The 18,396-nt window shown below is 35.6% G+C and overlaps 1 protein-coding gene across 1 annotated transcript in view; it reads right to left on the reverse strand.

Moving 5' to 3' along the window:
- The window catches only part of LOC306867210 (metabotropic glutamate receptor 7-like), a gene marked incomplete at both ends in the record, with an annotated part of 220,064 nt that overhangs the window by 61,030 nt on the left and 140,638 nt on the right, over positions 1–18,396 (reverse strand). Inside the window, one exon of the mRNA XM_079412799.1 lies at positions 12,365–12,504. Within this exon, the coding sequence (XP_079268925.1) occupies positions 12,365–12,504 (140 nt within the window). The remainder of the gene's footprint in view (positions 1–12,364; positions 12,505–18,396) is intronic.

Here is an 18,396-nt window from a genome sequence, read left to right on the forward strand (position 1 = left end):
TGCAACCATAAAATAATAATAATAAAAAAATTAAAAAAGTATTTGTTTTCTATTTTATAAACATAAATCATGGGTGTTTTGAAAATATTTATTTTAATGACTCTAAAAACGTAATATGGTGTAACCATAAAGCAGGGATCCTCAAATCTGGCCCACTCCTGCAGAGTTTAGCTCTAACCTTAATCAAACACACCTGAGCATGCTAATCAGAGTCTTCAAGATCATTAGAAAATCACAGGTAGGTGAGTTTGATCCGGGTTGGAGCTAAACTCTGCAGCAGATAGGCCCTCCAGGGAAAGAGTTGAGGAACCCTGCCATAAAGTAAAAATAATAATAATAATTGTTACATACAATATTTTGTTTTCCTTCTGTAAATTAAAAATAGCACTATGTATTGCTAGGATAAAAAAGGGTAAAAGGTAAACTTTGTTTTTACAAACAAATGCCATGAATGTTTCAAAAAACAAAACAGTAACAATTTGATGGATACAAAAGTATCCAAAAAGTATACAAAAGTTTGATGGATACAAAAGTATCCATCAAACAATAATAATTAATTATTTAATAAGCAATACATATTATATTATTATTTAAAAAAGTGTTTCAAATATACATCATGGATCTAAAAACAGCAACTATATTTTTATTTTCTTAAATACAATTTTTAATTTATTTAAGACTTTATATGTCATCAAGTAATAAGACAAACATACATCATGGATGGATATGAGGGTCTGCATGGGTCCTCCCTATGATACAATTTATTTTTATATGTTTGTTCTTGCAAAACATGACAAAACGTTTTTCTAAATATTTATAATATAAAAAATAAAAAAAAACTACATCACTGCTGTTATTGAACATATAAATAATCATAAACAAAGTATGCCAGACTACTTAATTTCCGCCTTTCAATGAGCCAGACCTTAATATCTGGACCAGAAATATTTCAACTAAATCACACAATTCTGCAGTCAAATATACAAGTATAATAAAAACTAAACTGTATATTTGACCTAGGCAAATGCCTAAAAAATTCAAAGTAGCCGGATAAAGTACAGACAGAGTAATGAAATGCTTTTAGTGTACATGTCAGAGTCTGGATCACCCTGCCAGGGTTTAATTTGCAATAATGACCGACTGACTTAGACGACACAACTATTAGACGACAATGGGGGAGAAATGTGATGGCAAAAGATGTTCGGTGTGACTCACAGCCCAATAAAGTGCAAGTGTAATCCCTCAAGTGACAGAAGACGCACTGGCTCTTTCCCCAAGACAGACATAATTAGCTCATCGGCTATAGGCTCAATTCTCCCAGACTAATCAAAGTTTGAAACTCCAGGGAAGTGCATAATTATACCCTGTTGGTATTAGGGGAAAGTATCCAATGATAAGCTAATTAAAAATGAAGAATGGGTGAACGGTTTTGTTTTCAAACAATGCTCCTTTATATGTCATGCTTTATGTTCAATTTGTCTAAATGCCGTCCATTAATTTAGTGTGAACTGAATGAACTCTACCGAGCCTTTGTTTCCCATGTTTTCATCTTGGATTGCCGGCCCTTATTCAGTCTATTTTGACGAAGGTTGGCACAACAGCAGGCAGTGAATACATCAATCCACTATTCTGGCACACAATCAACTCGACGCAGATTTGTAGGGATGTAGCAGACGTTTCATTATGACTAGCTTGTAGGTCGGCGTTAGCAAACTTCCCCAAGTTTGAATATCCCCAACAAGTGTCTCTATATAACATAAAATATTAAACTTAAAATGTTATTAGTTTTCTTCTATTACAATAATGCAATTGAACATGAACTTGCCATTTTTGCCATGTCCATATTAATTTTTTTAACATGTGTACGTTTTTTTGTTTTGTTCTTTACTCAAAAGTATTGTAGTATACAATAAGATTTTTTTTTAATGATTTTGAAAGGAGGCTCTTCTGAATCAGAATCAGAATGAGCTTTATTGCCAGGTATGTTTGCACATACGAGGAATTTGTTTTAGTGACAGTAGCTCCACAGTGCGACAGAATGACAGCAACAGGACAGGACACAGATAATTAAAAAATATAAATAAAATAATGTACAAATATACAAAAATGGACAATGTGCCAAATAGCACAAACACAATATACAAAATGGACAATTCGGTATGTACAGGTATGTTAGGTGCAAATTTGAAATGTAATAAGTATGTGTGTAAAATAAAATAAAAAAGTATGATAGTATTGTGTGTTTCATGTTTATTGTTAAGAGTTCAAGTGTTCATGAGATGGATTGCCCAAGGGAAGAAACTGTTTCTGTGTCGTTCTGGTGCTTAGAGCTCTGTAGCATCGACCAGACGGTAACAGTTCAAAGAGGGAGTGTGCTGGATGTGAGGGGTCCAGAGTGATTTTGCCAGCCCTTTTGCTCACTCTGGATGAGTACAGTTCTCGGAGATTGGGAAGGGTTGTACCAATGATTCGCTCAGCACTCCGGACTACCCTCCGTAGTCTTCTGAGGTCCGATTTGGTAGCTGAGCTGAACCAGACAGTTATTGAAGTGCAGAGGATGGATTCAATGATGACGGAGTAGAACTGTTTCAGCAGCTCCTCTGGCAGATTGAACTTCCTCAGCTGGCGAAGGAAGTACAACCTCTGCTGGGCCTTTTTCACAATAGAGTCAATGTGAATGTCCCACTTCAGGTCCTGAGAAATAGTGGTTCCCAGGAACCTGAATGACTCCACTGCAGTCACAGTGCTGTTCATGATGGTAAGTTGGGGGAGAGCAGGGGGGTTGCTCCTGAAGTGCCCAATCATTTCCACAGTTTTGAGCGTGTTGAGCTCCAGGTTGTTAAGACTGTACCAGACAGCCAGCTCCTTAACCTCCTGTCTGTAAGCAGACTCGTCACCGTCCTGGATGAGGCCAATCAGTGTGGTGTTGTCTGCAAATTTCAGCAGCTTGACAGAGGGGTCTTTAGATGTGCAGTCGTTGGTGTAGAGGGAGAAGAGCAGTGGGGAGAGAACGCACCCCTGAGGAGCTCTAGTGCTGATTGTACGGGTGCTGGATGAGAATTTTCCCAGCCTCACTAGCTCCTGCCTGTCTGTCAGGAAGCTGTTGATCCACTGACAGACGGAGGTGGGCACGGAAAGCTGAGTTAGTTTGGGCAGGAGGAGGTCCGGAATGATAGTGTTAAAGGCCGAGCTGAAGTCCACAAACAGGATCTTCACATAAGTCCCTGGTCTGTCTAGGTGTTGCAGTGCGTAATGCAGTCCCATGTTGAATGCATCATCCACAGACCTGTTTGCTCTGTAGGCAAACTGCAGGGGGACCAGTAAGGGCCCAGTGATATCCTTCAGATAAGCCAAAACCAGTTTTTCAAATGACTTCATGACCACAGATGTTAGAGCTACAGGTCTGTAGTCGTTAAGTCCTGTTATCTTGGGTTTCTTTGTGACGGGGATGATGGTGGAGCGTTTGAAGCATGAGGGGACTTCACACAGCTCCAGTGATCTGTTGAAGATCTGTGTGAAGATGGGGGCCAGCTGGTCAGCACAGGATTTCAGACAGGCTGGTGTCATGCCGTCTGGGCCTGGTGCCTTCCTTCTCTTGTTGTTTTTGAAGACCTGGCGCACGTCATCTTCTCTTATCTGCAGTGCAGGTGTGGGGGAGAGGGGGGTTGCAGGAGGTGTGAATGGTGTTTTTTCAAACCTACAATAGAACTCATTAAGATCGTCTGCCAGTTGTTGATTCTCCAGAGTGCTGGGGGATGGTGTCTTGTAATTGGTGATGTCTTTCAGACCTTTCCACACTGAAGCCGTGTCACTGGAAAAGAATTGGATCCATAATTTATCGGAATAATTCCTCTTTGTCCCTCTGATCTCCTTTTCCAGTGTGTAATTGGCCTGCTTATACCAGACTTTATCCCCCTTTCTGTAAGCATCTTCTTTGGCCTGACGGAGCTGTCTGAGTTTTGCAGTGAACCACGGTTTGTCGTTGTTATAAGTTAGATGAGTCCTGGTAGGAATGCACATATCCTCACAGAAACTGATATATGATGTTACAGTCTCTGTGAGCTTGTCCAGATCATCAGCAGCTTCAAAAACACTCCAATCAGTAAGGTTGAGGTTTACAGGCTAGTAAAACCCGCTCTGTCTCATTAGTCCATCTCTTTACAGTCCTTAATACAGGTTTAAGAGATTGAAGTTTCTGCCTGTAGGTTGGAAAAAGATGGACCAAACAGTGATCAGAGAGTCCTAAAGCTGCTCGTGGGACAGTGTGATATGAGTCCTTTATCGCTGTGTAACGGTGATCCAGTATATTACTGTCTCTGGTGGGACATGTAACATGCTGTCTGTATTTTGGCAGTTCGCTGGAGAGATTGGCTTTCTTAAAGTCCCCGAGAATGATTAAAACAGAGTCTGGGTGTTGTTGTTCTGTGTCTGTGATCATATCAGCGAGTTTCTGTAAAGCTGATCTTGCGTGCGCTTGTGGTGGAATATAGACACTCACGAGAATGAAGGAGCAGAACTCCCGCGGCGAGTAGAAAGGTTTACAGTTGATGAAAAGCGTTTCTAGATCTGAACAGCACATCTTCTTTAACACCGTTACATCTGTACACCACCTCTCATTGATGTAGAAGCATGTCCCGCCGCCGCGCAATTTCTCCCGTTGATTCCGCGTCGCGATCTGCTCTGATCAGCGTGCAATTAGGCACATGCAAGGCTCTATCTGGAATGGTGCCGTTCAGCCAGGTTTCTGTGAAACACAGAGCAGCAGAGTTTGAAAAGTCCTTGTTAAACTGGGAAAGCAGAAGGAGTTTGTCCGTTTTGTTGGGTAGTGCGGAGATTCGCCAGATGGATGCTAAGCAACGGCATTCGAAATCCACGCTGTCTGAGCTTCATGAGCGTGCCGGCTCGCTTCCCCCGTCTGTGCGTCCTGAAGCGTTAAAAGAGCGCTGCAGTTCCGCCGACCACTATGTTCAGCAAAACATCTGAATAATCGAAAACCGATTGGAGATTTTGTGGTATTCTGCTGAATGTTCTGCTCCCAAAGGCTGCAATTATTTGATCAAAAATACAGTAAAAGCAGTAATATTGTGAAATATTATTACAATTTGAAATAACTGTTTTGTATTGCAATTTATTTTGTGATGAAAAGCTGAACTTTTAGCATCATTACTCCAGTCTTCAGTGTCACATTCTAAAATGCTGATTTGCTGCTCAAGAGACAATGTTGAAAACAGTTTAATATTTTTATGTTGAAAAATGTGAGACATTTTTCAGGAATCCTTGATGAGTAAATGAAACATCGCTTATTTGAAATTGAATTATATTGAAACAATAAATATCTTTGCTGTCAGTTTTGCTAAACAGAAGTATTTTCTTTCTTTCAAAAAAAAAAAAACTAAACAAAACACAAAAACAAACAAACAGACAAAAAAACTAACAGACCCCACACTTTGGAACAGTAGTGTATATCAAGAAGAATACATCAAAAAGTATTAGAAATGGCTATGAAAATTGTGACATTTTATCTCACTTAAAAAATGTCCTGCTTGATAAAATTGCATAAATCACTTTAATAACATGAAAGATGCTTAATCAGAAACCAATATCTAAGATTTTTAAAAAGATCCCTCACTGTGAAATGACTAACTTTAGCTAATTTCCATCCTGTTAATGACATTTTCTTAAATTATAATTAAAGTAGAAGTGCTTAAACTTGAATAATGCTTCTAAAAGTCCAGAATAACCATTATAGAAATATCGGACCCACTATATATTATACGTCTTTAAATACCATATACTTGCATTTAAATGAATCAGTAGATATAATGCATGTATTGCATGCGTACATGTTTGTTCATTGCATTAATATTAAAAAAGACAAATAAATAAATACCTGCATGTACAGTAGTTACTTATGTAACTAATTTGGTTAGGTTTAACTCACCCCTAAACTTAACCCAATCACCAAACCTGTCCCTAACACTGTATCCCACCTCAATAGCAACAATTCAACATGAACACAACAGATACACTGTACCTATATTATTTTGGCAGTACATAGTAATTAAAGACACCTAATATAAGGTGGGGCCAAAATGCTTGCTTAAATTAACAAACTTTTTTTATTTTGCATATAAAATTAAAAAAAATAAATGATGCATAACATGAATTAAGCTGGTTCTGCACATGAAAATGTCTATAAAGTGTTAAAAAAAAGTTTATTAAGTGAAGGATGTGCGAATAGCTCCCAAAGGTCAACATTTCTGGAAGAGTGTGTGACTTTTCACGACGCATTTCATCTGACTCATCAATGCAACACTGAGTAAGATCAACACTCAAGCCCTGCCCAAAGTCAAATCTCATTGGTCCAAAATTTCACTCATGACCAAATATCCTCCAATCAGCTGTGATTATTTCATGTCACGCAGCAGACAAGTTGGTGGAAAAATGTCACACTGAGGTCTAAGAAAAGTCTCCACTAAAATCTGCTCATTTGTAGCTTAGTTCTGCTCTCACTGACTCATCTGTCACGGTACGTCAAGAAATATTGAGAACCAAAAAGAATAAGGTATGTGCCAATCCGCAGGTAGAGAGTTAATTGACGTAAAAACTGATGCACCAAAGCTGTTTGCAGAAGCAAGCCAGCTTCCTGTTTTAATATTCAGAGCTTTTTACAAAAATGCAAATCCTAGGGAAATCAAGATTGCGTAATGTCATTAAATATTAATTCCTCTGCAGCAAGCAAAAAAACACATTAGAGATCTTTTCCACAGCACATCCTGATGAATTAAATGACAACCAACTGCACCGTAATTCTGGGAATGGATTCAACTCAGGCTTTTATTGCAGGCCCACTAAGGAAGAAGGATAAACCCAACAACCCGCTGTTGTCTCCTGCTAGCATCCGATAAGAGTCAGTAGGTGTGCATTCAGTATCAGCGTTCCCAGTACAGCTCAATGCAACATGATCTTTCATGGCCGTCTGAGCCCAGAAAGTGAGGAAAAAACATCACTTGACGCTTTCTGAAATGGTGCGAAAAAGCAAGGACGTTTTTGCCACGAGACAACAGTGAGGAGAGACACCGAATCCCTGCAGCTCCAGCGCTGCAGGACCGTTAATGGGACTTTCTCTTTGTTTCTTCAATGCTCTCTGTGGGGAGAGCTGAGGATGAAGCATAAATGACATTTGCTTTGGAAGACGTAGGCAATCCTTGGAGACGGATCCTCGTCTGTGACTCAGAGGAGCTAATGTGGTGCTAACAAGCTTTAGTACTCAAGGGGGCGATGAAGTTGCCTTCCAATGTTGTTAAACTGAATGTAAACGTGTAGAAATACAAGGAATATTTGAAAAAACAACAACACTATTTCTCTCTGCCATGACAAAAGTGAAAAGCAGATGGTTTATGTTACAGGCTCTTTTACTAAAAACGCAACTAGTGTAAAATTCCCACACTTTGATAAACTTAAAACATTTCTTCTTATTATTCTAATTTTGTCTTTTCTTGATTCTGTAAACACTCCCACTTTACAGCAAGCTAACAGCTAAAGCATGCTAATGTGCATTGTTTTTTTCTTTTGTTTTTTTCTTTAAGAAATGTTGAGAATGAGCGACACAATGCTTGGTAAGACTGAAAGAGCCACATAATTTCTTGCCGGAATAAAAATACCCATGAGCCTTGGAAAAGGGTTGTCATCTGTGGGGTGGGGGGGGTACTGTTGCTCTCCTACACAACCCCCCCCCCCCCCAACCAGTTATCCCAATTACAGTTGATTCTGAAGATTAAAAAATAGTAATAATTATAATAAAAATAAAATACTGGCAAAATGCTGACTAGACTAGATTAAAATCAATTAAAATAAACAATGGCTAAATGTTTTGTTTTTTGAAAAAGAAAAATCTAGAAGGAATATGTCTGGTTAAGTAATCCAATCATTGTGAAGCATAAATGTAATGTTTGAATATTAAGTTTGAATATGTCATTTACAGTATAAAATTGATTTTTTTTTCCTTTTTTTTTGACAAAAAAAAAAATAATAATAATACTTCCAGAATATTGAGCAAATTTTAACAATATTTTCAACAAAGTATGACTAAACAAAAATGACAAACTTACAGCAAAAAATTAACAAGTTTGTTACAAATTTGTTCCAATGGAAGGTGGTGTCAAATAAAGATTACACATATTTGAATAGTGTTTAAAATCATAATAAAATAATAGAAAATAGAAAACACCATTCAGTATTAATGCACACTATAAAATAAAAATTAATATTAGTAGGTTCCTTGTGTGTTGATCATGTGACCAAAAATTGTTTGTTTTACAAATGTATGACTGTTTGTATTGAAAATTATGTTCTGATTTGTGTAGAATATGTTTCAGGCCATTTTGCTAAATCTAATCTGCAAATACTTTCTTGTATGATCAGCAGTTTGTCGAGGAACTGCGGGAGGCAGCGCCACTTCCTTCGTCGGCAAGGAAAGACAAGAAATCCCTGTAGGATGGTTTGCAGCACTCTCTCACTGTTTCCTCGATTTCCCCTCTGTGAAGGGCTGAGGACGGGGGATGAGGCGTAAATGACATTTGCCGCAGGAGCCGTAGGCGATCTTTGGAGACAACTCAGTCAGACTCCTCATCTGTGACTCAACGGAGGCTGGAAGATGTGAATCACAAGTGGACAGCATTCTCACCCTCACTTTCTCCCTTCTTCTCTCCGCTAATAATAGGGCTTCTCGCAGGATGGGCATAAAAAGGATTCCCACAATGCAAGACAAATCCATTTAAATGTTACTGAGGCCAAGCGAGAACACAGCCTGACAAATATTAAGTAAATATGATGAGATGCATATTTCCCGCAACAAATACAATTATTATTTGCCTTCATGGAAATAAACGAGCGATCAAACTTTTGGATAAATTACAACCAGATGTCAGGGAATTACACTGAGCTGTTGGGAATGAGATGTTGTAGGCGGGTTCAGTTGATGTCACATGACATCAAATTCTTTCCTAGCATTTTTATAATAATTAATGATGAACCTCTCGGTGGAATTTCAACATAAGAAAAGCAAGCGATGACTAATGCAAATCAGTGAATGTTTATCTACAGCAAGAGCAGACATGGCAATACTAAAATATTTGACTCATGTAAATCAATGTGTATATATATGCTGTATATAATAAATCCTTGTGTAAATATCATGTAACCTCAAGTCAATAACACTGATCTCAACTAGAATGTATCTTATGACTTGGATGAAGTGTTTGTTTACAAAGAGTAGACTATCCACCAATGAAACAAATGTCTAAGGCCAAAAATATACTGTACTTTATACGATGGTATGAACATATACTGTGGATGTGACTGCTTGGTCAATAAATTGTAATACATTACTTTATGTTTGTTAAATTTAACCTCAGGTGGGCTAATAATAATTAGTGAGAAATAGTGAAATTGAGTCATAAACAAAAAATTCTAAATTAAACCTAGTGTCCTAAACCTAATGTGACTGTAAAAGGACAAAAACCTTTAAAACACAACATAAAACAAAACAACAAGCAACACAAAAATAAAACAAAGCAACACAACACAAAACCAAAACAAAACAGCAAAAGAACAAACACCCATTAAAAACAAAACAAACAAAGAAATAACATGAAACAACACACAACAAACATAAAGCAACACAAAATAAAACAAGCAAACACAACATAACAAAACATTAAACAGAAAGCAAACAAAATACAAAACAAAGCTACACAAACAAAACATCCAAAACAAAATAACAACACAAAACAAAACCAACACACAAAACCTAAAACAAAACAAATCAACACAACAAACACACAAAAAGCAACAAAAAAGAAATAACACAAAGTAAAAAACTAAAGATGAAACACAACATCAAACACCAAACAAATAATAACAAAGCAACACAATTCATAAAAGTAAAACAAAATAAAACAACCAAACACAAAAAGCAAAATAAAACATAAAACAACAAGCAAGACAAACATAAAGCAAAGCAACAGAAAATAAAACTAAACCAAACACAAAATAAAATCAAAACAAACCCAAAACAAAAAAAGAAACAAATCATAACAATCAAACACAAAACATAACAATCAAACACAAATAATAAAAAAGCAAACAAAACAACAATAAAAAACAAACAAAAGTTGAGCCATGTTGAGCACTTTACAAGCACCTCCCAAGATCCTAACAATTTTTATCCAAAAAGTAATAATAAAAATAATTGGGTATCAGCTGAATTTGACCAGTGTAAAGCCTCTCCCTATTGATAATTCATACACAACCCCATCACATAGAATACTAGTCTACACTGATACATACACAAAACCCTCAGTGGTCTAGTTCAGTGGTCTCCAACGCTGTCCTGCAGATTGCACCTCCAACTCCAATCAAACACACCTGAACCTGCTAATCAAGATGTCCAGGGTTGCTTGATAATGACAGGCAGGTGTGGTGGAGCAGGTAGGAACTGAAGTTTGCATGACAGTAGCTCTCCAAGAGCAGGATTGGAGATCCCTTATCTAATGATGTTTTATTAACATCAGAAACTTAGCCTAATTAACACGAGAGGAACACACTCAAGTTAATCAACGCATAGGTATAAATACAGCTGACATACCTCTATCCATTGACGGTTAATCAGCATCCCTCCACTGCCCCTTCTCTACTCTTGAGTTCTTACCACACTTAAATGGGGGGGGGGTTGCATTCCCAAGCTTGGGGCCCTTCCCCAGACAGCACGCCAATTACGCATTACTATACTCGCCAAATACGCATTACTACTCCAGCTAATTATATGTAAGTGTGAAGTTGTTTTTGTTGAACGGAATGGCCATGCTGTTCTCTGCTAGTCTTTTTAGCTTGTTTCTTTCTCCATCCTAAGTTATAGCAGTAACACCAAAAACACCAATGTCCATGTTTAGCACCAGAACTCATGCAACCGCTGCAGGCTCACCATGCAGTTTAGTCGTGCCATGTACCAACTGCTTTGACACGGTTAACAGGTTAACTTACTTGTAACATGTGTAAGGGCTCACGGCCTCACACAGTGTATAGATTTACAGTAATGCTGAGAGTGAGACTTCATAATCAGACTGCGTATGAGAAGAACTTGATTTTGCTTTATTTGAATTGAACTTTATTTATTGCTGCCATGTGCATGCTCAACAATCCCAGCATGCATAGACATGAACAGATTGCTGATATTATTAATGCACATCTAATAACCTCTACTCCCCGGGGGGGAAGGGTTTCTCATATACGTTAACATATAATCTATGGTTCAATCAGAGGTTATGGTCTTATGAAGCCCTGGCTATTAAGATGAATCTTTTAAATGTCCCTAGCAATTATCTGGACTAAATTATATTATGTTTAACTGCTATGCTTGGCTATGCCCAACTGCTGGCTGTAGAAAGAGCTTCCCGAAGCATAAGAATTAAAGTAACGGGAAAGAAACCAGACACATGTGCAGTAAGTGGAGTAAGTAACGATCATAAAATGCAGAGGAATAAGGGGAATGGAGGAAGAAATAATATATAAATAATCCAGAAAATAAATATTTTAGGTGCTTAAATATTGCTATTACATGTTATTTACTATTCAAAACAAACATGCAAAGTATAAATGTAAACTAGATATGAAAATTAAATATTAAAAAAAGACAATTTGTGTAAAACATAACTTTTAAAGTGAGCAATACACAATATAAAAATATAAAAGTTAAAGTATGTAAATGAATGATTGGCAGCATAAAACAAAGCTAAACAAATTCAAGAATATATGAAAACAGTATGAACATATTTTGTGTAAAAATATGTTAGTAATTTAGGAACCGTAAATGAATGAATGAATGAATGAATGAATGGATTAATTAATGAAACTCTTATTTTTCTGAAACAAAATGATAAATAATAAAAATTATATTAAATTTAAGGAATATGAATGAAAGAATGAACGAATGAATAGCCTAAAATAAAACTATGGATTAAAAATATTTGTGTAGAACAGTGAATGAATTAATTAATGAATACATGCATACATAAAAAACAAATTGTGTAAAATATTCTCTAAAAAATTAGCTGAATAATAAAATGAATGCCATTAATATCCATGAATGCCATTAAAGTGTGTAAAAATGTGTTTCACTGAATTGAGCACAGAGTAAAAATGGCACATTCAACAGGTGGTGTTGGATGCTTACACAGTCAGGAAAATAAAATCGGCTAAAATACAAGTTTATTCTCACTCACCAAAATCACACTGCAAACATTTGATTGATGAATCTGAAACACGTTATCTCATGACGACACTTTTGCAGACAACATGTACTCACGTGGAGTTGGAGAGTTTCTGTCCACTGTCCAATAACTTTATATCCAGAAGTGCTGTTGATGTTCATCTGGTACTGGAAAAGATCGTACCGTCCCGGTGCGTCACCGTTCCGATTGAACGTGACGGACGTCCCGGCGCTCCCTACGAAAGAAAGACTCAGACTTAGAGACCTACCTTCAACACTGTCAGACAAACATACTACGCATCAATCATACATCATGAAAAAAAACACCCTGACATGCCTCGCAGACAACAAGACCCCATTGTTTGCATTTCCACTCCGTACGGAGACTAAAGTTAGTTTGGTTGTGACAGAAATACAAACAACGTGTGCCCCTCAGGCCAACAGCAAAGACTGACAAAACCTGACATTCATCGCCAGCCGATTGTTTGAAGAGCTTTACCTGCAGGGCTTGGCACTCACGATCACAAATCTGCCAAAACACAATCAACAGTGTGGCTTTCTCATGCACAGATGAAACGCCAGCCGCTCGCTGTGGTCTGCTGACACGTCCTCATCACACTTATTACACTGAGACTCATGGGTTGTGCAAGGAAGCTATCAGTAGCACTTCTTTTGATATGAGAAACGATTCCTTGAAAGTGAAAATCACTGCTGTGCAGCCTGCTTTATATACATTATATACAAAACATCTCATTCCTACTGTTTTTGAGCTCTCAGCCATGGAAAAACCTAATTCGAAAAGTGAAACAATAATTACAGATGCACCTGGATTCTCTCAAACTATTTTTTTTTCCTGCATCGATCCTCAAAAATTAATAATTGGAAAGTTAAATTATGAGTCATTCTGCATACAAAGCATACACTCGACAAATCATATAAATAAAGTGTCAGACGGAGTGAAAATTGATATTTATCATGGCCCTATTATGTGATTGGAATGACATTTTGGCATATTATTTTAGTTTTTATTTTCATATTTAATTTAGTTTGTTCATTTATATATTGAAACTAGAAACTAAATTAAATAAGTGATGATAAAATTCACAGATACTGTATACTAAATGCGAAAATATATATTTTTTAATACTACATAATAATTATAAATGTATGATGTGTGAGTGAATGAATAATTGAATGAATTAATGAAACTAGATAAATGCAACAACAACAAAAAAATTATATTCATGTAAAAATGTCCTACTTTAGTATTACTATTATTATTATTATTATTTTGGCGTATCATTAATTCATTAAATTATTTGTAATCTTACTTTACACAATAATATATTAATTTATAAATATCATTATGTTTATATAACTGGTTGTAGCATATGATATTTCATCAAAACTAATAAATAATTAAATAATACAAGTATAAATAATAATAATAATAATAAAAAGCCTAACTGTTTAGTTGGATTCAAGAATTTAATACTTTTACTTATTATTTTTATTATAATAGATCGGTTGAACCACCCTGAAACTTTTGACTTTATCCATGAAATTAATTTGAACACAAAAATGTATATTGTTTGTGTATTCAATTTTAAATGTACACATCTGTACATACAACTGAACATCAGTGACCCATAAAAACCTCTAACCTAACTACTCAACCAAAATACTGCATGATTCTGAAAGTAATCCAAACCCAAAGTAGTTTCTTTTAAAACTACCTAAGGCTTGAAGAATGAGGGGAGGGAGTGAAAGTAATTAAGGTTCAGCAAAAATACAAAAGATTGACTGTTGCGTCACTTTGAGCAACATGGGTGGACAAAAACCCGCTTAAGTGTCTTTTAGTCCCTTCATTATTCAGTCACTTTGGCGTCACCCGCTGCCTGTTCAGGTTTATTTTGTTTGTCTGTGTTTTGTTAACAGGGCATCATGGGAAGAAGGAAGAAATGTCTTATTCTAGTAATAGATTTTGGGAGAATGAAGACACTGAAAACTACAGGAGACCCGCAGAGATAAAGAACAACGGCATGCTAGCAACACTTTAAGAGCGGATGAGGACCTGGAAAACCTGCTGAATACCACAAATAACAGCCTTCCACTTCACACTGAATTAACAAGAGTTTTCCGAGATGCTGCGCTGCTGGTAACACATTAAAAAACGTTTCTTCAACTATTAATGCTATTAACTATTAATGCTTTTATGTACCAGGTGTTGAGTTTTATCATGTTTCTTTCATTTTTCTATGGAAGCCTGTTTCCACTACGCAATTCAAAAAGTCAGAACTGCGAGATACAAACTCAGAATTCTGATTTATTTTCCCACAATTCTGAGTTTGCATCTCACAATTATTATTTTTCTCTCAGAATTCCAAGTTTACTTATACAAAATACAAAGTTTGGTGACACTTTATTTTAAGGTGTCCATAATACAGAGTAATTGCCTAGTTAAGTACTTAGTAGTAGCCGTAGTACTTAGTTACATGGTAAGTACATTTTGTTTCATCTAAGTTATGGAACAGTCTGTAATTACACTTTGTAATTATGTAGCTGTAATAGGCTTAATTCGGTAATTACTCTGTGTTATGACACCTTAAAATAAAGTGTTACCCAAAGTTTATACTGTATCTTTTTTTTCTGATTCCGCAATTTTCAGAATTACTAGTTTACATCTCACAATTCAGATTTTTTTCTCGAAATTCCAAGTTTGCATCTTGGGATTCTGACTTTTTTACGTCTCAGAATTCTGAGTTTATATGTCACAATTTGGACTTTTTCTCGGAATTCTAAGTTTGCATATCGAAAGTCTTACTCTTTTCTTCTCCTTCTTCATATAATTCTGAGTTTACATCTCACAATTCTGACTTTTTCCTCTGAATTCCAAGTTTACATCTTAAAATTCGGACTTTTTTTCTCAGAATTCGGAGTATACATCTCAGAATTATTGTTTTTCTTTTTACAGAATTGTGAAATTTAAACTCAGAATTCTGAATTTTTATTTTTCCCTCTCAGAATTCCGAGTTTATATCTCTCAATTCTGATTTTCTCACAATATTTTTATAATCTCACAATATTTGATATACATACTGTGCATATATATGTTCAAAATAAATTAAGAATTGCAAAGAAAAAAGTCAGAATTGTGAGATAAAAAGTCACCGTTACCTACCCATTCATCTATCCATCCACTCATTCATTCATCCATCCATCCATCCTGTGGTGGAAATGGGCTTTTTATTTCACCTCATACATTGTCTTTAAAAACCCAGTAGCAAAATGTCCCAGTTACGTCACATCACAGCAGTAAATTCACCCATTAAACTTCTAAGCTACTCAGAGACTTCCATTCTCAATATTATACAGTAATTGCACTGTAGATATTAGATTTGGATGTGACCTTCTTAAGTATATTAATTATTAGTATGCAAAGAGCCTTTGGATTTTTTTTTTTATGTTCTCGCTGGAGGAAACAGTGTTTGAACTCTTTGAAAAAACGTCAGAAACGTCAGTCTCCCAACTTCAAGCATTATGTTCTCCCCTTCCCCTCCCCCCCTAAATTATCATCTCTCAGTGACACATCCTTTCATCACAAGAGTTAACATGCATAAGTAACCAGCAGACAAAAACAGGACTGCACCATTTCATTAAGTGCAGTGCTAGATAAACAAGTTAGCTTTATGACATGCACTTTCAGCAGCATCTGCTTTAATTTAATATAATTTTATTAATTTTTTTCACAGTGTTAGCCTGCTTAATTATAATTCCAAACTATTTAATAAGTTTCACGAATTGAAATATTTTCTTCATTGGGGCAGTTATGGCCTAATGGATAGAGAGTTGGACTTGTGGGAGTTGTGGGTTCGAGTCTCAGGTCTGGCAGGGATTGTAGGTGGGGGGAGTGAATAACCAACACTCTCTCCACCCTAAATACCACGACCCTGAGACCCTTGAGCAAGGCACCGAACCCCCAACTGCTCCCCGGGCGCCGCAGCATTGGCTGCCACTGCTCCGGGTGTATGTTCACTACTGTGTGTACACTTGGATGGGTTAAATACAGAGCACAAATTCTGAGTATGGGTCACCATACTTGGCCACACATCACTTCCCTTTCCCTTTCATTATGATAGATGCATTTAGTAAGTTTTACATGTCAGCCTGGCTATATTAATAGCTCACATTGTTTGAATTAGATCAGCATTTCAGTATTTTTCACAGTAAACTTCCTAAAATCCTGTAATCCAATCCAATGTGGAGAATTTCTAAAAAAATAACCTTAAATTTACTTTATAAAGGAAATGTAGACATTTTGGGTAATTTGGGCCTCAAATTGGGTGAATGCATAAAGTGTGTTGGCATAAAAAATGTTTATTTAATATTGTTTATGCTACATACAATAACATCCATCTATGAATTCAATATTCCATGAAGCTTAATGTCTCAATACTTATATATGCAAAATATGCAGACATAAATGTCAAGTCAACAGTTGAACATTGCATTTCAAAATAAACATGCGTGCATATATATTCTGAATATGAATATTAATTATACATGCATGCCAGTGGGAAGGTTTTCTTATTGTGCATGCTCATAAATTATAAATGCCATACAAGTATTAGTGTGCTACAGTAAACAATATCAAATGGGCAGCGCAAAGGTCCAAATGCTTTTATTTAGCTTGTTTTATTTTTTTATTTTTACTTAATGCAATTTTAAATGAAACATTTGTATTATCAAGATGAAATTTTGGGTAATATTGAGTAATATTATTAACTACATATACTTACTATATAGTTAGGGTTAGAATTAGGGTTTGGCTTAGGTTTACGTATGTAATTATGCATAATTTACTGTATTGTTATCATAATAGTTAGTACATGTAACGTGTAACGCACACCTTAAAATAAAGTGTTACCACATTTTGACTGAAAAGGTGAATATATACAATTTATTATATTATTATCATCATCATTATTATTCATATTTTAGGTGCATGTTTACATTTACATATTTCAAATGATTTCATTAGTTCCCTTAGTTGCAACTGTCAATATATTATTTAATACGGATCATCAGATAAAAAAAAAAAAATGGTAACACTTTATTTTGTGTCATAATACAGAGTAATTACCAAATTAAGTACTTAGTAGTAGCCGTTGTACTTACATGAAACAAAATGTACTTACCATGTAACTAAGTTATGGAACAGCCTGTAATTACAGTTTGTAATAATGTAGATGTAATAAGCAGCTACAGTTACATATATGTAACAGACAGAGTCTTAAGTACAATCTTGATACACTTTATTTTAAGTAGCTTATGTCTGTGCAATATTCTGTAATTTTAATGTAATTAGAAATGCTTTACATGTATTTAAGCTGTGTACTGGTGGGTTAAAGCAACTTCTGTTCCATAACTTAGTTACACGGTAAGTACATTTTGTTTCATGTAAGTTCAATGGCTACTACTAAGTACTTAATTAGGTAATTACTACGTCTTATGGACATCTTAAAATAAAGTGTTACCAAAAAAATATATATAGCTTGTTTTTCTTCATTACAGCCTTAAAGCACGGCAAATCACTTTTTTTTTTTTCTTCTTGTTATTAGCTAGCTTTAATTAATTTCCATAACCTGGTCTATGATGATTGAACATGGCTGTTTACTTTAAGAACACTACAGAAGACAAATTAGCGACAGCTGAAGTAATATTATTTCAAGATGATTTCGTGTTTTTAAGCCATGGATTGAATTGGGTGCTCATCATAAAAGACTTTTCAGAGATGCTAAACATTAGATCAAAAGCTTGTTATCAACAAAATATAATATGCTGTTGTTTGGCATTTCTGTGCAGAGTGATCTGATAATATTAGGTACTTCACGAAAACATAAACTTCAAAGTTGCACAAATTGTAAATAAAATTGATTGCTTACAGTTCGAAGAATATTGAAGTGATGCATTGAGTTAATGTTTTACAAATTGCACAATGTAAAATGTGTACAATTGTACATTTCAGTGTTATTCTTAAAATAAATAAATACATAAATAATGAACATTGTTGATGTTGATGAACACTGAACATGAGATATTTCCTTTCTTCTTGGAAGTTTCCTCTT

The sequence above is a fragment of the Barbus barbus genome (genome assembly GCF_936440315.1).
Source record: "Barbus barbus genome assembly, chromosome: 49".
In the NCBI taxonomy this organism is placed as follows: Eukaryota; Metazoa; Chordata; class Actinopteri; order Cypriniformes; family Cyprinidae; genus Barbus; species Barbus barbus.